At 40.9% G+C, this 23,910-nt stretch overlaps 1 protein-coding gene across 6 annotated transcripts in view; it reads right to left on the bottom strand.

The window, feature by feature from the left end:
* Window positions 1–23,232, bottom strand: part of Sorcs1 (sortilin related VPS10 domain containing receptor 1) — a 533,290-nt gene extending 510,058 nt beyond the window's left edge. For 4 of the 6 annotated variants that reach the window (XM_028874641.2, XM_037206198.1, XM_028874640.2 and 1 more), the window contains exon 1: window positions 22,443–23,175. In XM_028874641.2, the coding sequence (XP_028730474.1) occupies window positions 22,443–23,000 (558 nt within the window). In that variant the 5' untranslated portion in view covers window positions 23,001–23,175. Of the gene's footprint in view, window positions 1–22,442 lie in introns of all 6 variants that reach the window. The other 2 variants (XM_028874638.2, XM_028874643.2) reach the window with 2 other exon arrangements.
* Between the last annotated feature and the right edge of the window lie 678 nt (window positions 23,233–23,910).

The raw sequence follows: 23,910 nt of genomic DNA, 5'->3' as shown, positions 1-23,910 counted from the left end.
TTCTTGGCTGTTCAAAAGTGAGTGCTCATATTCGCAGAACACAACTTAAAGTTTCAGATTTTCCAGTTAAGCCAGAGAACCATGAGCAAGAAAAGTATCGCAACTTCCTGGGAAGGGAGACCCTTAATGCTTTAGTGAGTTACACACCTCTGTTGTCCTTCTCTATAATATGACCCTTAAACAGGATAGTACAGTGTTGGTTGGAAGACAGATGCAGGGACAAAGAAGTTCCTTTCCCAGCATGTGCTCCCACTGTCACACAAAATGGAAGCCTGTGCATGAGGGAAATTCCTGTACTGCCAAACACATGAGAGTAAACAAAATCCATCTCCCCTAACAAAGATTCTCCAGTCTAATTTGTGTAATTACCTATCTCCCTAGTGATGAGCTTGTTTACAGATTAAAGCTATGAATCTAAGCACAGAAATAAGATTAAATCTGATGAATTAAATTCCTATTTGCTTAAATCATCTGCATGTTGGTTCTTTCTTCATAATGCAATTCCAGATGGAAATAGGATATTTAAGTACCCAGTTTTCAGAGACATAATCACAAGTTTTAAAATCACCAAGCGAGTAAGAGGCTAGGGCACACCCTTGGATTCAGCTTTGTTGACTGAATATCCAGTCTATTTAGGAAATCAGAAGGAAGAATAAAGGCTAAATAAAATGCAATTTTTATTATTGCTCAGATGCTAAAAATCTCTCCAAATGAAATAAGGTTGCTACTTCCTTAGCCCAGTGTCTGGTCTGAAATTAGCTGGCTAGTTAGCCTTGAATTCTGGGCAAAGAGGTACCAAAAGATTTTGAGGAGAGAGAAGGAAGAAAAACAAAACAAATCAATGATCGTGGGGGCAAAGTGATGAGTAGATTTTTAAAGATTTAGATTTTTAAAGATTCATAAAGTATAGTCTCAGTCACCCCCTACACACATATACACACACACACAAACATACAGTTGAGTGAAGACTACATACATGAGGCATCCAATTTATTTAAGTAAAATTTCCAAGATCATCTGTTTGTTAAAATGTAGAGGGACAGACATGTTCATCCAGTGGCCTGTGAGCCACACACAGCCACACACAGCCACATACAGCCAAAGATAGCTGTATGAATGTTGACCAATACGAAATTGTAAACTACTTAAAACATATGAGGTATTTTCAGTAACTTGATTGTGTTGTTCTCAAGCTAATGGCAAGATCTGATGTGATATCAAACAGTTATACATGTCAGGCTGTGGTCCTCCACCTGAGCAACAATGAAGGATCAATATTGTCAAATGGAGTAATTAAACATTCTCAGCCAAGCAAGGTAGTCCATGTCTGTAATTTCTGTACTGAAGAGGCTGAAGCAGGATGATAATCAAGAGCTTTAGGCCTACCCAAAGTATGTAGTGATTTCCATGGCAGCCTGAATTATACAGAGAGGCATTGTCTCAAAAAAAAAATCTTATGTTGTTTCATACTTTTGGTGCCTATCATTTAAGAAGAATGTGTGTGTATATATATATATATATGAAAATGTAATAAGCATTTCGAACTTGGACAAACAAACTTTATTTACATTATCTGAAGCATTCTCCATCAAAATTTTACTTCCAATATAATGATTCTAGCAATTCTGTGCTTCAAAGTGTGTTGGTAAAACTGAAACTTCTAATGTCATGACAGGCGTGGTTCACACTGTCAACTTTGTACTCTGATTCTTTGCTGGCTTGTAAGTGTTGAGTTTTCAAATAAATGAGCAAACATTCTTTTATATTGGAACATTTTGTCACAGACTGCACTAAGACTCTGAATGTTTTCAGTGAATGTCTATAATGTTTTTTTTTTTCTTAAGTCAAATGTATTCTTTAATCTGCATCTGGTAGAAAATTCCTGTGTTACAAAGCCAGCAAAAGAGATATAGATAGGTGATAGATGTTAGAAGATACAGATATATATATATATATATATATATATATATATATAGAGAGAGAGAGAGAGAGAGAGAGAGAGAGAGAGAGAGAGAAAGAGAGAGAGAGAGATCAATTAATAGACAGATCAAATGATCCCTACTAGTTAACTTGTGTTGTACATTAGGCCAAAATGCTTCACACTCAAGCCCCTTCTCATACTCAAGTTAACTGTTCTAGACAGATACAGTATTAGTTTTCATTTCCTGCAATAAGAATCTATGCTGCAGAAATTCTGAGACATTTATTATATTTCCCAGCTAGGAACTCAAACTCAGTCTTTAACCACTATATTACACCACCAGGGTTTTATGCCCTTTGTGAAAAACCAGGGTATCTGCGCTGCAAGTCCTTTAGTTTTATATCTGTAGTTCTTGGGTTCCCCATCTGAAAAGTGAGGGCACTGGAGGGAATGACCTCAGAAATCTTCCTGCTTCATGAGACAAACAGTAGCCAACCATGTACAATGATCAAAAGCAGACAGCTAAAGTGCTAAAGACTCCAACAAAATCCCATGTTCACTCAAATTGTAAAACTAAGAATTTGCACTGAGAACCCCTGGATGAAGCTAAACTTTGGTCACTTTTCCAGAGATGGAAATTGTAAAATGCTGCAATACGAACACAATATTCAAGCTGGAAAATTATAATATATTACTCTTTCCTCCAGCTTAACATAAACATTGACATTTCCTTTTAGACCCAGCTGTTAACACTGAATCTCCTCTAAACTGGAAGCATGAGATGTGACCAGGAGGAATTATAGGACTATTTTCAAAGGGGGTGGGAGTTACGTAACACAGACATGCTGGGGAGGAACTCAGCATGGTGATTAAAAATCATTCCTGACTCTATCTTATAATACAAAGAAGTTATTATTACTGTCGCTTCGCTTTGTGCATTCAGACGTCCTGGATGGTGTGGAATAGTGACAGGCAGGGGGCAGAGGAATCCCTTGGGTTCCTAGTTAAGGGCTAATTGGATCTATTTTAAAGACTGGTTGTTGCAGAGAGGAGTTTTGCCTTTGATCACAACTCCCCAGATGCTTGGCCTCATGCTGAACACAGAGCCTCCCCAACACAGTCCCAGAGGCCGAGTCCTGCACTCAGAGTCATGCTGAGACAGCAGCGCCATTCTCTCTCTGCAACACCATCCCTCACAGTTCCTACTTATTCCACCGAAGCTGCAGTTTTCACCTTCATGTAAAATAGCCCCGCTATTCCCCCAAAAAAAGGAATACTATGTGAAATAGTACTCAACCCGAAGTCCTCAGAACCCCAGCATACTTTAGAGAGGGAACACATGATGTGGGAGGAAACAAGATGGATCACCTTTTTTTACCCTACCCCAGCACTTTAACCACTTCAATCTCCTATTGCTTTCCTATTCAATTCTAGCAAAATGGAACGCGGGTTAGTACTCTCATTTGCTGTCTCCCATGGGCCATTCTCCATTTTTTCGTGGCTTCCAAGTGAAGCCTTTGGCAGAGGCTTAGAACAGGAAAGATATTAAAATGTGAGCCCTGCAGATATGGATTCTAGCAGAATTCCTACCAGTGACTGATTTTTGTGAGTGTCACTTTGGGGTGGGAGCTTGGATTTTGCAGAACAAAAACCTGGGCTGCAAAATGAAGCTAAAACCACAGGTTCTGTTCTTGCACAAATGTTCACTATGCTCAAAAGATATTTAAATCTCTCTCATTAACTGATACCTCTCAAACACCAGTGTGAGAAGGGCACTTTGTTAGGCATGGTTAGTACAAGAAAACAGATGTTACCTGCTCCTAACAGCTGCTTAATGTCAGGTCAAGGATTTATTAAGTACCTCAGGTATACTCAACAGATTTCTCACATAACCTAAACCCTATTTATATAACTTATTTGTGCACTGGTCTACATTAAAATTTTCAGGATGATCTGTACTATCTCACAAACGATTCTTAGCTCAGTCTAATGTCCAATTTCTTATGAAGTTTTCCTCCCAGATTCTCTTAAATGCCATTTCATATCCCACTCATCACCAGATGATAAACGGGATCACCATTAAAGGATTTAGAATGGGCAACATCTTAGCTGTAGTCAATTATAGCATTTTCATTTTGAAATGAAGAAAACTGAAATCACTAAACAAGAGTCACTGAAGACCTGGAGGTAAAACCCCAAGTGCTCAGACCTCTGGCCAAGTCTCCTTCTAGTAGCTTCAGGTAACACTGAGGTATTCAGAAATTGATAAAAGGAAAAGATGGTATATTTAACACACCAAAGTTATCAGAACTGAATGTACACGTTTTGTGTCAAACTGCATTGGCCCTGCCCTCTCTTGTGTTATCTTGAAAGAACATGTCTGGGAATCAAAGGCAGTGTCAGCATCCATGGTCTGTCATTCAGCTGGTCACACAGACAGTGGGCTCAATAGATGAATGGACTTTATAAGCAGTTTCCTAGCTTGTGTCTTTCACAATTCACTGCCTTTCCATCTAGTTCATTGTTGCCATGCTGATCACGTCAGTCTCCACACCTTCATGATGAAGTCCAAACTCTTCAGTCTGTACTGCAAGGCCCTTTATGCCAGAAGCCCATTTCTCTCAGGCCTGTTCTCTATCCCTCATGTCCACCCTATTGCATCCTTCCTTTCGTGGGCTGTCATACCTGCTATGTTCTTACCCATGGCATTCTCTCCACTTCAACTCTTCATAGGAAAAATTCTTGCTACGACTGATTCTTTAGCAACTTCATGCACAACTTCTTCTACAAATCTTTGTTAATACTTTATCTCACCCCTCTGGCAAGATATTCGTCCTCTATAAGAATATATTTACCGCACTTATCAAGTTATATTCCCTCTATTTGCCCCTCCCCCTTTAATCTGTGAGCCAGTTAAGAAGAGGAATATTTCTGTATCCTAACTCCTAACAAAAGTTAAGAGCATGATGGCAGTACAATTACTAGCAAGAGATGCAGGTTTAGGAAACAGCACTTAAAACACCATTAGGGCTTCGCTGCTCATGAGAGGTGATGCTGCCACAGAGGTGGGCACACTGTCACTCCATCTCAAGTATGCTCATGGAAAATCACTTGGCTTTCCAACCAAAGCATGATTCTGCACTTAAAAGTCCCACAAATAAGCAAGAGCGCTTGGCTTTGTCTTAGTCCTTACTCTACAGTGAGCTGTTGAAACTCAGTTGGAGAGCCTGGTTCGGCACCATCACACAGGAAACAGCTCCACCTGGTGACTTCCTTGACATTCCTTCATGACTTTTCTTCTATCCTACACAGAAGCGGTTATAATCACTTAGAAACAGCAGGATGACTGTGGGGATAGGAAAGGGTTTCTCATTCCGTTGCCTGCTTTTCATGCAGGGCTGTAAGGAATGTGAGTAACAAATTTCACACCATATTTCCAAAAAGAAAAAGAAAAGAATAGTTTTGTCAATATGCCACAGATTTCTGCAGTGCCTCCTTTGAAGATTTAAGTCATCAGTATATGTGGTTCTGTTTAATCTGTCTCCATCTTTAGTAAAGTTTCACTCTTGCCCATCTTCCCCTTTCAGGAATGTGGGGGCCCACAGAGGCTCCCTAATAAGGTCAGAAAGTCTGAGCTTGCCTTCCCTAGCAGGGCTGCATAATAAGATAATTTGGCCAAAGGCGTGATTACCAGGTGTTTTGAAGGGTCTACACTTGTTGGTACTTTACACCTTGACTTTTCAAGGGGGGGGGTCTTTTGCCCCTCCCCTTGCTGACGTATAAAAAGCCCATCACGAACAAACTTGTGCCTACTGGGTATTGACCCAGGGCCCTCCCGAAGCTATCCTGTGTCTCTGTCTTTTTGTCTACATCTATATTTCTTCCTATTATTTCTCAGTTCCTCACTCCTCCCTCCAAGAACCCTTCTACAGATTGGGGCTGGACACCAACACAGGAAGGGTTGTGGAAGCACTCAGATTTCTCTTTGTATCTACCAGTGAAATAAACATTAAATCAATGTAAATGGCATCTGATGACCTATTAATAGTATAACAATGGCATGTTAATCAAGTCTCAACAGACGTATCAGAAATTTCTTAATGGTACCAGTTATGTAAACTACCAGGAATACAGGAAAAAGTAACTGCTGCTGAAGAAATTGTGGCATGTGGAGAAGGGCCAGAGCCCAGAGACTTCTGGGAAAGAAATATTTCATGTCATCCCAGAATGGCAGATCACAGAAATAGTCTTGTCTAAAGGATTCAAAGCCATTTTTTAAACAGTCTTTATGTCTTGACATTGGGCCAACTATTACATTTTAAGAAACTGCATCCTACACTAAATCACTGTGCAGGAAAATTCACCTGCGGGCATGAAGTGTTTAAATGAAGAAAAAGAATAGGTCTTAATTATATACCCATGATTTTTCAAATGATCTACCATAAATACATTTTAAAGAGGCCTAAAAATAAGAAAAAGTCCATTAAAAATACAAACAAATTGGCTACAGGGCAGTTTAAATAATAAATCAAGGTCAAACTTTTCAAGTTTATTGCGATTAAATTGAGGCAACTTAGCTCTCAAGGTGAAATATAGCAGATTACACACACGCAGTCTAAGCTAAATAGTCTCTAGTTTAAAATACACAAAACAAACCCTCTTTAGAAGTGGACAGTTTCCAAGGACAAGGTAAAGGTGTTGCAAAAAATGAAGACCCTGATTTTTTCTCCAGATAATTAAAACTTTAGTTCCTATTTTTAATTTGGTGCATAAACTACTGCTGGATGTTAGTTTTATAATGCTTTCGTGTACATATAAAATGTTTCCTTAGTCATTCAGCAGGCAAGCATCCTCATTTTCACATGAAAGTAGAAATACCCTCAGATACAAACACAAAATAGAAACACTGAATGCAACTCTTCAATTACAGGTGATGGTACCAACATGAAGGCAAAACAGAGATACATATAATATCATACATCTCCACACCCACAAACACTAATTCACTAATCTCCACTGTAAACAAAAATCAAATCATTTATTTCTTTGAATGTGGGTTTCTATTAATAATTTTTTAAAAATAATTTGTTTATTTGTATTTTATGTACATTGTTTTTTGCTGACATATATGTTTGCGTCTTCTGAAGAACAAATAATCTTTTGGATTCTGAAAGAATCTTACATCATGAAAGGAGACATATATCACAACTTCCCAAATCCCACAGACAGTCAGTGGAAGGATCACAGTCAGAGAGAGTCAGGGCTACAGGCAACTATTGGCTTTGATACTTAATACATTCTCAGTTCCTGCCTATGTCTCCTCTATGTTAAGCAGTCAATTAATACTTTTAAATGCAGGAAAACCTTGTGGCCATTTGAAGATAAAGCTATAATGTTGAAACATAGTAAAATACAGTGATCTAAAAATAAGCTTGTAGACCCCCAACTGTCTGCAGTTTTAAAACCCAGCTTCCTACTTCTAATTTCTAACACCTGCTATTCATGTGACCTTGGGTGCAAGCTACTTAATTTCTCATTGTAGGTCAACTACATTTAGATTTTTATAGAGAATAATGGCCATGCCTACCTTTTGTTATACTAACAGTAGTACAATTCATAGTAGTAATTTATGGAGAACAGTATTACCTATTTCCTATTGTTGAAGGTATATAAATCAATTTTAATAATGTCTGGAAGATACTAAGCAGTCAGTAAATATTTGTTGTTATAGATTATTGCTGAGTTCTCAAAAAAGTAGTCATTCCCCACCTTTATTTGAAGTTCTACCCTGCCCAAATCACTTGAGAAACTCACAGAAATTCTCGATTTATCCCTTCTGGTATATTGCCAGGAAGAAAATGCAGGTTAAACCCATAATTGCTTCCTCATTGTCACTCCATTATCACAAATGGAATTTTCTCTCTCACAAAATGCAACACATTCTCATCTCTTCTCAAATATTTTTGCCTGGTTGAGACTTTGTTCCATGGGGGCTGGTTCTCAGCTTAGCTCCTTAGGTGAGCTATTACTTTCTCTCTTGGGCCCATGGCAATGCTAGCCCCTGTCAGCCAGCCACTTGTCCTGGCGGCTAGAATATGTCCTACCCACTCCTGCTACAGGAAAGCTGTGGCTTCAAAAGCAATTTGATTTGGTTCAAATCTAGGCTTTTCTCCCTCCCTTTCTTTCTCCTTTTCCCTCTTCCCTTTTGTTTTGTCTTGGGTCACTTTTTGCCCATTTCAATGAGACACATCAGGTATCCTACACTGCTTGAATCAATACAGTGAAAATATCCAAGTGGTCTATGTTTATGGCATCTAAATGCTGGTGATATAATAAAAGATAAATGAAACAATCCTGTGTCATATATAAGTATGTGCTTATTAGGAATCTCCTATATGCCACAGAGAAGTATATAAAAATGAAGAAAATGGAGCTTTTCCCTCCAGGAGCTCTCACAAAGCAGCTGTGCTTGCTTAAATGGAGGCAGACTGAACCAGCACACAATATCAGACCTTTAGTTCATAAGGGTCATGTATTCCTTCTTCCTGGAGTATTGGGGAAGTTGTCACCAAAGAGATGATTTCCGAATGCAAAGGATTTAACATGCAGACAAAGTTTCCAGAAAGAAGAAGGAGCTGAGCAGACAGACTGGACAGAGATGGTACACTTGTGAATTAGAATTTGCAATGGATGGGAGCACACAGGCCTTTTAAGAATGAAAAGCAAGATCAAACAACCACTCTCAAAACGTGCCATCCAGCTGACATCTGGCTCTCAACTGTGCTTGACCATTTATGTTCTCCCCAAGCCCTCAAATGAGGAGTTAGCAAATTTTCCTCTATAGAGGGTCAGAGAGTAAATATTTGGGGTTGATGGACTTACAGTCACTGTCACAACTACTCAGCTTTGTGGTTGTCCTCCAACACTGCACAGACATCAGGTGAATGAATTGCCCACATTCAAGAATGTATCAAGAAGCAGTCATATGTCACAAAGTATTCTTCTCAAGTCATTTTAAAATACAGAAACCATTAGTAACTTGTAGTTATATAAAGAGATGAGGAAACAGCAAGTTTGTCCTACTGTTTCTAAAATTTCTTCATCAACAGACAAATAGTTTCCTACATATTCTTTAAAACATTATTTAGGATGCAAATGTGTGTGCTTGTGTGTATGTATGTGTGTTTGGATACTTGTGGACAGGTACTTGTGTGTGTCAGAAAACAACTTGGGAGCGTTGAATCTTTTGTTACAGCATGCAGTCCTGGGAATTGAACTTAGGTCATCAGGCTTGGCAGCAAGACTCTTTACCCACTGGGCCATCACATCAGTCTCCCTTCATATTCTTTACAGACCCAAATTAAGCTGAATAAGAGATAATAGGGTGCTTGCTTGTAAGCCTAGTGAGCTTTAAAGTCATCTTTCTCTTTCTTTCCCTAGGATTTTTAGTATAACTTAAATGCATATTTAAAAAAAAAAAGAGTCTCATATATGAAATGAAGTCAAAGCTTAAGCAGAAGAAATTTAGGGCATATCTGACATCACTTGGAAAACCTCTGCCCAAGCCATTTTTGTTTTTTAATGATGCAAACCTAGCATTCAGTCTTTGAATGCAGAAGTACAAAGTATCAGGCAAAATTTCCCAAGTCACCCACCATACAGATCTGGACTTTGCAACATCCTCTCAAGTAACACCTAGTCTGGGAGTTACATGCAAATTCACTTGGGCATCAACTTCTCACAGTCTGTGAGCCCACTTTCACCCCAGAGGTACCCCACCCCACCACCAGCTGTTCTTTCCTCATCAGTTCCATCCTGTGGGCTTATATTTTTCCCCATTACCTAGAAAGTCAACAAGACGAAAAAAAGCTAAGTTTGCTTTCTGGGACTTTTTTATGAATTTAATTTATATATGCTGCCTCCTCTTTCCAAGGAATAACCAATTAAGAGTGGGTAACACTGGTGCATAACTCTCTGTGTACTCTCATTATCTTTAAAATCACACTCTTGTTATAAGAGTTGATGCTAAGAAAGTATGCACAACTAGCCCTGATGTATTTCACCCCCCACATTGATAGGGTAGGCAGTAAGATGACACAAACCCCCACCTTAAACTCTTAAAACCAGAAACACAGAATAACCAGAAACAACTAACCATCATTGCTCAGCTAATCAAATTATATTCTGGAGACTTTTTTGTGTCTGCAGGTGTGGTGATGAGAAGACGTATATGCACATTAAAGGTCGGGGAAATTTTAAGAGTTTGTTTCCTTTGGAAAATCAAATTCTTTTGTCTGGTTTGTGGTCAATAATCTAATGGAAAACTACAAAACATGGAATCTAATTTGTTATTGTAAAGCTCTATTATCCTTTGTCTCAAGTATTTCAAACATTAAAATGGCAAATAATAAAGAATGAGGTGTCAAACCAATGACAGCTTGTTGACTGCTAACAACATATGGTGAACCCAAGATCTAAGATACAGGGGGTTAAGAATGGGCTCAAACAGCCTTTTCTCCCATCACAATATATTCTGCCTATAGTTCTTTTAACTTTGAATAAAATCCCAGATAAATGTCACTTCCCTTTAAAACACAGCCTCCTACTCTCAGGCAAAATCACAGTCCCTGCCCTCTTTGCTCTAAGAGCACTTTGCATAAAGCTCTATTAAGCCATTATGCACTTACCACACTAAACTGTATTCCATCCTGTTACATGTCTGTCTGTTTCTACCAGGATGTGCACCCTTGGGCCAAAGATCAGGTATTCGTATTTTCTAGCACTCAGCACTGACATAACAGCCACTTAAAAAGTGCTTTACTGTTTTCAGTATTATAAAATGCATATCCATGTTAAGTGTCCAAAGTAACACAGACTAGTTACAACAGAAAAGGTTAAAATGCTGTCTCTACACCAACTGATCAGGCCCACTTCTCCAAACAAACACTCTTGAGAGATTCTTAGCTGTGCATAAATACTGCACACACCGCTTCAATCACAGAGAGCTCAGCACACATCTGGCTCTCAAGGCTACAACACACACACACACACACACACACACACACACACACACACACACACACACACACACACACACACGCAGGGCTTCCAGACCTGGATTAGCTACTTCGCAGGGCTGGGTGCTAAATACTGTCAAACAAGAGGCTGGAGAAGCTCTGCAGAGAATGAAGAGTGCAGTTTTCCCGGGAACCAGGGATGCTATGCACGTTTGATGGTTTGATTATATTCCAAGTCTTCGCCACTCAGTGGCACTTCCCTTTTTCTTAATTTTTATCTCCTACTCTCCATGTGTCTACATGACCCTACTATAACTCAGCTCTCAAAATGCCTTTCCTAATCTATGGCCTTTCTGTGTCTCTTTCTCACTTCTTTTCCTTCTCTTTTCCAATCTCCCTGTTTTGTCAGTCTATACCTCTGTCTCTTTTTCACTTGTTTTCCCTGCCCTCTTTTCTCTCTCTTGCTTAAAACATTTTCACCTATTATATACTACAAAATCATTATGTTTCTGTACAAAGAATATTTATGACTAAAAATGCTTGCCTATGGCTATGATGAATATCAATCAGGATGATATGTGACTTTTATCTGCTTCTTAATAAACACACATCCATTGAGTGCTTGAGTTATTTTTAGGTTACTTGAAAATGAAACATAAAACAGGAGAACAAATATGTTGGTAAACTCTCTCTGTGTGTGTCTCTCTGTGTCTCTGTCTCTGTCTCTGTCTCTGTCTCTCTCTCTCTCTCTCTCTCTCTCTCTCTCTCTCTCTCTCTCTCTCTCTGTTGTGTGGACCTTCATTCTCCATTTTCTGTTTTCATTACCCCCTCTCTTTCGGTTTGTTTCTTTTCCCCTCTCCTTTTTCTAAAGACCACCATACTGAGTTCTGACCAGCAGTCTCTAAAAATCTATTCCATTGACATACAAGTCTTCCTATTTCACCTTTAAGAAAAGAGACCTTAATATTGTCGAGTAATATGTATGCTACTGTGAATCTCACATACACACACCCATGCAGGTACGTGTGCACATACACAGACACAGTTGTACACATTGATTACGAATGTATTTATGTGTCTAACTATGCTGTGAGGTAGAAACCAAGATCCAGATAGACAATGATATATCAATTAAAATATGTGGTGACTTATTGAGAAAACTGAGATCTCCAAACTTTCTGGGAATTGTTGTCAGATGACAAGCTACCTCTGGATTCATTTTCCTTTGAATCAGAATGGGTACGGCAGGAAAGGGGCCCAGTCATACCAGCTGCTGTATTGTCAGGAGAGAGACAAGGAGTCTTCTTGTTGTTGAAAAAATTGTGGGCACTGAACTGTCTCCTGACAGCAGTGATTAGAACACAAACAAGCAACAGGATGTGAGTGCTTTGTCCAGCTCAGTGCTTGAAGTCAGTTCTAATGAGGCCAAGTTCACAAGCATGCTTGCCCTTTTTTGTTTTATTTTTCTTTTTAAAGTAACTTTTAAAAAGAACTCAAGAAATTCATGTTTGTTGAGAAACAGCAAAAAACAGACCAAAAAAAAATCACATATAATCCCAATGTTCATCATAACCACAGCAAACATTTTGAGTCATAGGTTTTTTAATAAAAACACAGTCATGTTGTGTATACAGTAGTTGAAAGGGTTTCAAACCCTTACTGCATACAAGTACATTTATAGAACTTGGTATACATGTGGGAACAATAAAGCCCAAGATTCCCTTGACTTCCTTGGTACTGTTTTATAATCTGTTTCTCTCTCTTTCTTGTCTTCTATGAGATATCACAATTCAAAATATGCGCCTACGAAACCAGTCTTTTCACGGCTTTAATAATAATATGTGTACAAGGTCATAGGTTATTTGTTCTACAACAGTGGTTCTTAATCTTCCTAATACAGTTCCTCATGTTGTGGTGACCCTCAACCATAAAATTATTTTGTTGCTACTTCATAACTGTAATTTTGCTGCTGTTGTGAATGCCAATGTAAATATCTGATATGCAGGATATCTAATATGTGACCCCTGTGGGGGTTGCAACCCATAGGTTGAGAACCACTATTCTACACAGAAAGCTAGTTTGTTTGGTTGGGTTTGGGGGGATGTTTTGGGTTTTTTTTGGTGTTTATTTTTTTTCTTTTTTTTTTTTTTTTTTTTTTTTTTTTTGCTAAGTAACAACAAATAAAACAGGAACTATCAATAACCCAATTCAGTTCCTGAGTTCAGTGGTAGAAAGAGAAAACTGACTTCTTTAAGTTGTCCTCTGACCTACACATACTTATATGTGTGTTCATGGACACTCAAATGTAATTAAATGATTAATGTAGAGAGAGGCAATGTTGTAAGCAACATATTATAAACATCTTCAAGTAGGCTATACTTAGGTACTATTAATATCAGAAGTAATATTACCAGAACAACAATGATAATTACAGCAGCAATAGAAACCCTTATTGGTTGCTTAATGTATACTAGGGGCTGCTTTACACATTTTAATATTTATCATCACTTTTAATCACCTACCTATAAAGGAGGAAATAATGCAAGTATATTATTCTCACAAAACCAAAACGATTATTTAAAAATGTAACAAATACATCATTATCCACATTTTAAAAGGGAAATTGAGGCATGGACTGCACAGTTGGCCAAATTTACATATGCACCAGATAACGAAGAAGGAAACTGAAGCAGTCTCTAAGTGTTATACTATATATGCTTTTGCCACTTCCAATACATTTTGACCCAGGTTCTGTCCAGAAGGGAAGATAATTTTCTAGTATATACTGGAGGACAGAAACACTGCTTGAGGAGAATGTGCTGTCCCATGTAATCGATAAGACCTTCTACCATGTCTCAAGCACTGGGAGTTTCCTCTAAGAAGCTGGCAAACTCTATGTGCCTCAGCTCTTCATGGGAAAACATAGCATGTTAACAAAAACTACAATCGTGTAAACGGGGAAGAGCTTCAGGGACCCTAAAGCTCACCCCTGTGTATCTAACGTAAACAATGCTCAAATTGAATGATCCCATCAGTTTCCAAGAGATTTTTCCAAATGCAAAGATTCCAGCATCTAGTTCTCACCTGGGAATTCAAGAATGAATCACAGGTGGACAGCCCTTTGGGAAATGTTGATGGAGGCACCTGTAAGTGAGTATGTGCTCACCCAGAGTCTCTCCATCATTTTAGCAAAATGCAAGGTAGAGCAAGCAGGCTGCAGAGGCATTTCTAAACCAGAGTGCTGGGCATGTCTAGAATAGTCTTTTAAAGCCCCTTAAAGATGCTAATGGAGAGTCTGTGGTGGAACTGCTAAGAGAAGACAGGCTTTTCATGCCCAACAACACTCTCTCTTGAATACCCCACACGCCACCCACACACACACATGTACGTCCTGAAGCAGGACTGATGGTACAGGGTCCGGTGCCTCGATAGCCCACGTGACTCTATTAGGGAGGGATGACTAAAGGAATCAATCCATCTGCTCCAGGGTATAACATGATTAGCTGGTTGTCTGATAGCATGATTCTTATTAGTATTTCTTGAAGAAAAAGAAAGATACAGTTGTCCACACTGCCACCCTAGGGTCATTAGCCAGCAGAAAGTAAGCACAGCACACATCCTACACATCTTCTCTCAAGAGCACGATGAGGCATAGCTGAAACCAGGGAGGCTGTGGTGGGCTTTTGCAGAGGTTAGGGATTTGATCAAGCTGTGCCCTGAAGCAACTGACTTCTCAGCAAAGCATCATACATCGGGGACCTGAGAATGGAGTAAGGCCAAAGAGGGTGCCCCAAAATGTGTCATTTGTACCAGGAGTTTCCTTTTAAGTCATTTTCCTTGACTTCTGGAGTTCTCACTTTCAAATATAAAAAATAAACCCCTAAAAGGGGCAGCGTGATCTAGCAATTAAAGCTTTGAATTCAAATATGGCAAAAGGTAAATCTTTTCTTGGATATTTTTCAGCTGGGCAACCTTGTGTGAGTTCTTTAGGCTGGGATAGTCACAGATTTAGAGTCAAAACAGTGGCAACTAGTTTGCAAAGGCACCATGAGGACTGCATGACACAAACTGATGGCCCATACCATGTTCCCTCAGTGAGCAGCTGCTCACTAACTTGATGGCTATTTACAGTATCCAGAGAGGTCTCTGGGCTGTCCATTAATTTGTCTTCACTGGATATAGACCACTGCCCCCAATAGTCAGCAAACTCACCTCGATTCTTCTCCCCTATAAGTTGTGCAAAGTAAAAAAAAAAAAAAAAAAAAAAAAAAAAAAGTAATAATTGGTGACTCCAGTAAAATCCATTAGTATCAATCCTCATTCCTTCACATTGACACCCTAGGTTCCCTTAACTGAGGCAACCTTTAGTATTCTTTTTAATTAGAACTCAATTGTGTAAAACAGTTACGGAGAGAAGTAGTGGTATTCTACTCCTCACTCTCCCACCCAGCTACTGTAACCCCAGTCCTACATAATGGCTTCACCCAGTACATTAACAGTGGAATGAAGATTTCACATGGGGAACGGGCAGGAAGCTCGCTGCCAGAATGTCCCTTCATCTCTCTTTAAAATCACTATTTCAAGGTTTAAAGCATACAAAGAGCATGACTTAAATGAAGCCTCATTCTCTGAAGCCAAAAGCAAATAACCTGAACAGCTGAGCTCAGCGAAAGTTGGAGAGCATAGAATTTGGAGTCCCATGGCCACCACACGCACTTCTCAACACAATGGCTCCAGGTGCACAGTCTTTACCTACCCCTGAGGCTAGGATGTAACTATATTCTAACACCTGTCTGGCAAGTGGCTGCAAGCAGTGTAGTTATACAGTGTAGCCAAATGTTTCTGGATTTCTTAGCATACAAAAATGACCTGTTTAACAGCAAGGACGTGGTTTCCCTCTCTCAGAAATGTAGATTAAATTAGTCTCTCCCACCTCACAGGATTGTGCTTAGAATAAAAGTAGGGTAACATAAGTAATGTTCCAGTCTTTGAGAACTGAAGCATTTTGTAAAAGGAAAAAATGGGCTGTAACTCATCTAAAGTGTTAAAGCAACATTCAGATGTGCTACAGAAACAGATACAATATCTTTAGATACATGTAGAATAGCAGGAAGAAATAGGAATATTCACATCCTTTCTTTGTTCCACACCTACATCTTAGAACAGGCTGCTTTCCTACTATCACTGTTGTACAATAAGGTCCCACTTTTGTGCCATCAGTTATTTGACTATACCAAGAATCCCATCTGAGCAGAGTTTGAGCTCCACAAGAACAATCTTTAAGTTTTCATGGAACTTGGCCTTGCCTCACCCTGATCACATCTCTTCTCTTGCATTGACTGCAGACACAGCAGAGAGATGATTTGGACAGTTTTTGCTATCAGGACTAGGAGGTGCAGTATCCACACTCTCCATGAAGAACTACAGGGTGTATATTGAGATATACACTTAGACAAGGCAAATCTTTTAACATACATTTAGTGACTCACATAAGCTGGTTGGTGGTAAGGGGCAAATTAATTTTCCAGGTGGCAGAGCTGAGGATATATTTGACTAAAAACCTAAACAATGGCAAATCACTTTGTGGTGGCAGTGGGAGTATATATAGAAAAATATGTCAAAATAAAAATGAAAGAGTGATGACTCCAGCTGAGATTTAATGTACAAGTAAGAGTTGTGGCTTTCAGTGGCCATGACAGTTTCTGTTCACTTTCTAGCCATGGAATACACCCAAACTCACTGCAAGATTGATATGAATACTCTTTTCTTCCATGATTCTTTTGAGACTATTGTTAGGATTTAAATTTCCAACACAGGATTTAATAAAGTTAGGTAGATTTCCTAGATAAGAGTAATAATGTGCCTGTCTCTTCTCAACTGTTATTTATGCAATCTGTTCAACTCAAAATGCCTTTATTATACTCTCTAATTACTTGAATTTTCCATTTATGGGAAGGTCCATTGGAGCATTTGCCCTATCATAAAGCTTGATGATATTGAGTCCACCTTTAAAATCCTACTGTAAGCTACTCTGCTCCAAGGACCACGGATCTGCTTTAGTCTCTTGTATGAACTCTAAGTACAAGACTGAAAGCTCTGTGAGGGTAAGGATTTCTTCTTTTTATTTTTGTGTTCCACTTCACAGACATCCCCATGCCAGTGAATGATGAGTACTTGGAGTTCAGTAAGTATTTGTAGAATTAAAAGTAAATAAAATTCGTATGAGCCTCTCATCATAATGTTGATATGTGTCAATCAGTCCTAGCACGTGAGTAGTTATTCTTCTCTTCAGTAAATTCATTTATTTTCACCTGTCTTTTCAGCCCAGCCTATGGATGTCTAAGGATCTGCTTTAAAAGAATGTGGATGGACTCCCTAGAGTTAATTTCCTCTAGAAAATGCCCATCAAACATCTAAGAGGATTTTACTTTCCAATTTTACCATGTTTTCTGGCCTTCAATACAAAAATAGCACATTTATTAACACAAAGGCATGATTAAAACAAATCCAGTAAACCATATGCTACTGTGAATCCATAAGCACAGATTGTAATGAATGTTTCTGTAGAGCTCAAAAAGTATGTGATACCTCAGAAACAAATTTGTACATGGGTGTTGGGGGGAAAAGAGAACCATGTGAAATAAGAACTCTGTTTGTTTCATTGGTGAGAGATGTAGGTCATTGTGTCAGGTCCAAATCTCAGCCTCTCTGACTTCACTTTATTTAAATGTGGTGCGTGTCAGAGGTCTGCATGTTGAATGACGTATGGAGTTCACCATAAGGAATATGGTCATGTTCTAATTTATTCAAATCATCACAGAGGATGAAATTGAGGATATGAAATTACAGCAAGATGTAACTGCATACAAGTAACTAACTCTCTATTTTGTTATTCTTAAATACCAGCAGAAAAGTTTTCTTTTCACCTAAAAAAGCATTGCTCATTGAGTACTTGCCAACACAAAGTACTTAATATACTTGACATTAAATCTTCAAGGAAAAATTAAGAAGACATATCACTCCAGTGTCTCAGATGAGCCACCGAAGCCCCAAAGAGCTCACATGACTTCTCAAGGCAATGTGGTCGAAATCAGGAGAGTTAAGACAGGAACTGAGATCCGACTACTTCTAATACTGCTGCCTTCTAAGCACCACCACATTATGTCAAATCAGTGTTCGTTAAAAGCATAAAGGACCCACTGGAGAAGTAAGAATGTGGGCTTCTGAAGAAAAGCTAAAAGTCTTTTTTCACTTTATTTAAAAATAAAAATGAGTCAGGTCAAAAAAGAAAGAAGGGGGGCATCTTATCAAAACATTTTTCCAAATTACTGACACCCTACCCCTTTATAAGATCTGATGTGTCATTAAATAAGACAAAAGAAAGAATCTATTCCCAAAGATAAGCACAGAACTGAATGATCTTAGGTTACCCTTCTTGAATCACCAGGTGCAGATTCCACCTCTCACAAAAGATGAAGAGGTGGGTGGATGAGAGAACAACCAACTCCCTACTCACAGTGACTTATGTGATGATAGGCATACAGTAAAGCACTTGCTTTTCCTCGAGGGGAGGAAGCCTTCAACCCAGAAGATGCCTTCCTATCACCAGCAGACACGAGCTCAAAATGGAATTATGAATTATACAGAGTCCAAAGGCTTGAGTATTCTGTCTACCTAACATCTCCTAAGGCAAGCTGTTTTGGGGGTGTCAGAGCAGGTGACTACAGACACTCCATTCCTGCTCTGTGCCTTCATGAACGAATTTCTCTTGGCAACCTTTGCTCTTTTGGAGCCTTAGTTTCCTCATCTATGTAAGAACTTCTACTCAAGATGATTAGGTGGGATGGTAAATGTAAGGCACCTGCCATGCCCCAGTGGGAACTCAATTTATTCAGTAAGGTTGGGTATAAATGTTAACTCTAGCAACCATTAAAGGCAAAGATGTGGTGATATATTGTGTACCCCAATAAAGCTTGCCTTGAGGATCAGAGGACAGAGCCAGCCACTAAATTAAACATAGAGGTCAGGTAGTGATTAAAGGTCACACCCTTTAATCCCAGGAAGTAATATGGCAGGACACAGAAAGGTATATAAGGTGAGGAAAGAGGAACACCCTCGCTTGAGACTGAGGATTTCATAGAGGTAAGCTAGTGGCTGGCTGTTCTGCTTCTCTGATCCTCAAGGCAAGCTTTATTAGGGTACACAATATTATCACCACACAAAGCGATACAGGAAGGCTGATCAGGCCATCATATTCTCTGATGAGTACAACATCAAAGTTCTCATGGTGGAAAATCTAAGTAAAAAGTTCTGTTAACAAATCACTTAACACTATTGCCAGTGAGAAAGAGCCTGGGTGATGAATTGAAATATTCAAAATCACTTCAGCATAAAAATATGAAAGGGAGATATTAACACTTGTCACCTACTTACCACCTACGAGTGATTTTATAGATTAGTGAGTATAGCACTTTAAAAATCCCTTGGGATGAAAGTATCAACACATACAGCACCATGAACACATATATAGACAAATACATTTTGTAACACTCCAAGGATTACTATATAAATTTAGATCAGGGCACAGCATGCCTGGAATGAGTAGGATAGGGACAATATGTTCTTGCTTATGACACTAAGCTTATGACAAATGATTCATACCCAGCACCTTTCATGCCAGAAGATCCCCCCAGGTGTTCCACCAACTCTAGCAACCGTTTCCATCAAGGGAGAAGACTACAGTGTGGAGGAAGTACATCACACCCACGGATGAGGCACAACAGTCATGTCTCTACACAACTGCACAAATCCAACAGCTAACAGGGCAGGAAAAAGAAGGGAAGGAGATGAGAGACCAATCCAGAGTTTCTCAGCAGTTTGACAGGCAGCCCATAATTATCCTGCATTTGCACCTTGAACTCAGGTGCTATTGTAATCAAAGGCTCCGTTTAGCACAAGATTTTATCAACTGTGGCATAGCCTTAGAGGCTGTGTATCCCTGAGAACTGGAAAGAAGACTCACGGGACAGTGGGGATATCTAATTGTGAAAACATGGGAATTCCCTAATATTGCCCTCAGGTTTAAATAAGTAGATTTCTCACTCTGGAGAAATATGATAAAATTGAGAATAGGTCCAAAAGATTTCAAGTCATAGTACCTATTTATGAGTAACTTGACATAAGTCTTGGAAAGTAATTGAGAAGTATCCCCCACCTTAGATGGATTCCACACCCACAGCATGAACAACATGCTATGGTAAAACACTAGTGAGTTGATCTGGAATTCAGGTCTTCCTCTACTTCTATTGCACAATGTTGTCCAAAAGTATCTTTCTAAATCCTTCCTCTTACAAAATATTTTAATCTTTCTGTCTCTGAGGAGTCTGATCCAGATAAGCAGGACTGTCTTTATTTAATGAACCTGGATAAACACTGTTTCTCTTTCTTCATCATCTACACAAATACTTGATATGACAGAAAAATTCCTTGTGAGATACTCAGAGCAGGACCTGGGAGGGGAGTGGAGGTGACTGGAATATGAGACTTCAGAGGGTCAAAATCTCACCCTTTGGTTAACATAATTTGAGTGTTCAATCCTTTAACACTCACCCTCTTCATTATTTCCTACATTTTCTTAGATTCCTAAGTCCTAACCCTAGTAAGCCCAACTCAACTCATATACATCTAAAAAAAAAAAAAAAAAAAAAAAAAAAAAAGTGAAAAGCTGGCAATGCTTGGCGCCATTTCTTATATGGAGGTTATAATTTGCCAAAGATGTACTCTCCAAGATCTTTTAAGAGATGAACTAAAGTAGAGGTCTAATGGGTAAGTGATATTTTACAGCTTGAATTACACTGAAAGCCAGAAATATTTTGAGTCCAAAGTTTTATCTTTCTTTTTTCTTCTTAATACAACAAGAGCTCATGCATTTGTTGTATACAAAATCTCCTCCTAAAGCCAGAGCTTTGAGTTAATCACTTAAGGGAGCCTGAGTTAATCAGCCAGCATAGGAAGATTCTAGTTAAAATTAAAGGATCAATTTTAGTAGCTATGATACAAAAAGAGGAGGTAGTTAAGGCAATGCACCAGGATAAGAGTGTCCAGAACTTGAGTAGAAAGAATTTTAGCTTTAGGGTTTTTTTTTTTTATTTTTTTTTTTAAACCACTGCTGAGAACCACTTGGAACAGCAGCCTCTGTCACTCTGTCACGAAGGCTGCATTGGAAAGAACCCCAGCTGCGGTCCTCAGTACAGGATAGGCTAGATCGCCAAATGCATGACACGACACCATATATTTCAAAACCTTCTCAGCTCTCATTAAAAACCCAACGAAGAACACAGCTCAGTGAAGTGGCACTTGTTGGCACGGTTCCTGGCATGCGCACCACAAACAGGAAACATTTTCAAAGGTACCAGGTTGCATAGACTGCACATTGTAGACACGATCTCTATCATCCAATGGAAGCTGCAACTGAGACCCTCCCCCTTGCACAAATCTTTAACTTTTCGTGTGGGCTTCACAGCAGCCTAGAGAACTTTACACACTTTTAAATCGTCTTCAATTATCACCGTCAAAGCTAGGTCTTTACTGTTTCAGAGTATTGAAGTTTCTACATTTGGGTTAAACTGTACAGTTTCCTCAGATTTCAAACACCCAGGGTTTTCTGAAAGTCTGAAGCTCCTGATAGAATCAGTGACTTTCACCCTAAATCTCTCAGGGACTGAAATCTCTTCCCTGGCTTCCTAAGGGAAATTCAAATCTTTATTTGAGCTCCTCTCTAGAGGAGGTCAGTTGTGGGAAAACAGGGAGTTGTTGTCACTGAGATCTATCTATCTGATCGTCCCCAGGCTGACCATGCCGGAGAACAACTGCCCTTTCATGGGCTAGAAAAGCCCTGGCTCTCAAAACGCACTTGCTAATGCTGTCGGAAGATGCTGGGGAGGCTCTGCACTGAAACTTGCATCCATTTGGTCCACAAAAAGATAATAATACTAAGGGCACCTTATATCGCACTGCAGATCGCCTCTCTTGGGCGGAACAAGGGGCTATGCGTTCTGTATAAAAATAAAACAAAAAGCCCACACACGACTTCTCCGTGCACTCCATAAGTCTATCCAGGTAAGGAAAAGTCCCTGAAGGGAATTTCTGTGGGCTTGGATATTAACCCTTTGAGATCTGCATTAAAACTACTTTAGCACTCCCCCACTCCCGTTCTTGGTCTTCAGTTCCACCTTCCAGTGCCACTGAAGAAAAAAAAAAAAAAAAAATCTGCCTGTTCAGTTCCAGTATGAACCTTGTGATTTGGAGAAGACTCTGATGGTGGGGGCAGGAGGGCTCCCTAGTAGGCACCATTAACTCCTCAGGGAGGCCCGCTGGGAAGACTTCACAGTGCAGCATCTCCCAAGTCCAGAAACCTCTTTTCCCCGAATTCTCCATCAGATCTCCTAGTGGACAGTAACCCTTTCCTTCTCTCACCCCTTTCCCCACAGTTCCATTCTACTCACGCTGCTGTTGTGGCCAGACCAGTGGACCATAGCTTGGTTGTGTGCTGAGTCTCCAGTCAGCGCAAACGTGGTGCTGGTCAGTCTCAGCTCCTCCATCCGGAAGCGGGTGGCTTTGTCCGGGTCCCGCGCTCCAGTCCCAGGCCCCTGCTGCCCTCCATCCTTTAGCATGCCCCGGCGGCTCCGACTCGCACCCTCTCCGGGTTCAGTCTTCTCAGGATCCGCTCCACTCCGTCTCCTTCGGCCAGAGCGTGCAGCGGTCGCCACGGACACCCTGCTGCCCCCAGCTCGCTCCAGAGACAGCGCCCGGTCCCCGGGGGCCACTATGAACAGGGGTCTCATGACAAGGGGCGGGGGCGTGGCAGGAGCCCGACCTAGCGGTCCCGGGTGAGGAAGACCTCTTGGCGTCAGGGTCCAGCGTGGGGTCGAGCCGGGGTGCTGCGAGGGGCAGCAGGAGCGGCTGCTGCAGACTCCGGGGGCTAAGAGCACCAGAAGCCCCGCGCCGGCTAGGAGCGCGCTCAGCCGGACCGGGGAGCCACCGCCGGCGCCAACTTTTCCCATCGCGGGAGCGGAAAGAAGCGGAGCGGGGATCCCGAACCGAAGGCAGGCGGCGGCGCGGGGCTCCGGACTGACGGCGGAAGGGTGTGCGCTCAGGACCCCAACTCCATCCAAGTTGGGCCGCGGCGGGGCGCGCTGAGGCGGCGCCGGGCAGGTGGCTGCCGCTCGCCCAGGCTGGGCTCGTGTGGAGCGCGCGGGCTGGGACCGAGCTGCGAGCCTCCGCCGCGCGGGGGTGGAGCCGAACTGAAGTCACGGGCGGAGCGGGCGCCGCGCGCTGGCTGGCGACGCGGGAGGGAGGGCGGGCGCTGCCGGGGCTCCGGGCGCTGCGTCCCGTCGCCAGGCTGCTCTGCGCAAAGAGCTGCGGGAACCGGCTAGGCAGACAACGACCCTCCCCTAGGTGCGCGGAGTCCGGCAAGCAGCCGCGCACCCGTCCCCTGGGGGCGGCCAGCCCCAGAGTCCGGGATCGGGCGCTGTAACGGGTTTCCTATTCCCGTTTTCTTTTTCTCTTCTCTGGCTGTTTCCCCTCTTTCTCTCGCGCTCTCTCTTTTTTCTAGTCTTTTCCAGTTTAGGAGATAGGGATGTGTGAGCTCTTGCTCTTCCCCCCTCTTAAACTGGGTGGGTGAGTTGGCATCTGGTCCTTAATCTGAGCAGAGCTCCTGTGTTCTGGCGTGCGGAAGATCCCAGAAGGCAGCGGAGAGCGATGTAATTAACTGAGTGTGTGTGTGTGTGTGTGTGTGTGTGTGTGTGTGTGTGTGTGTGTGTGTGTGTGTGTGTGTGTGTGTGTGTGTCCTCCTCAGTCTAAGCATGTGTCTATAGTCGGGAAGATTTTCCCCCCTCTGTGATCCCTCCTAAGGTTCCTTTCCTGGCCTTCTTTAGCATTCCCAGTCATTGAAAATAGTTGCACTTAACAACA

The sequence above is a fragment of the Peromyscus leucopus genome, chromosome 1, assembly GCF_004664715.2.
Source record: "Peromyscus leucopus breed LL Stock chromosome 1, UCI_PerLeu_2.1, whole genome shotgun sequence".
Classification (NCBI taxonomy): Eukaryota; Metazoa; Chordata; class Mammalia; order Rodentia; family Cricetidae; genus Peromyscus; species Peromyscus leucopus.
The sequence above is the reverse complement of the archived record's forward strand: the minus strand, read 5'-3'. Positions and strand labels throughout refer to the sequence as shown.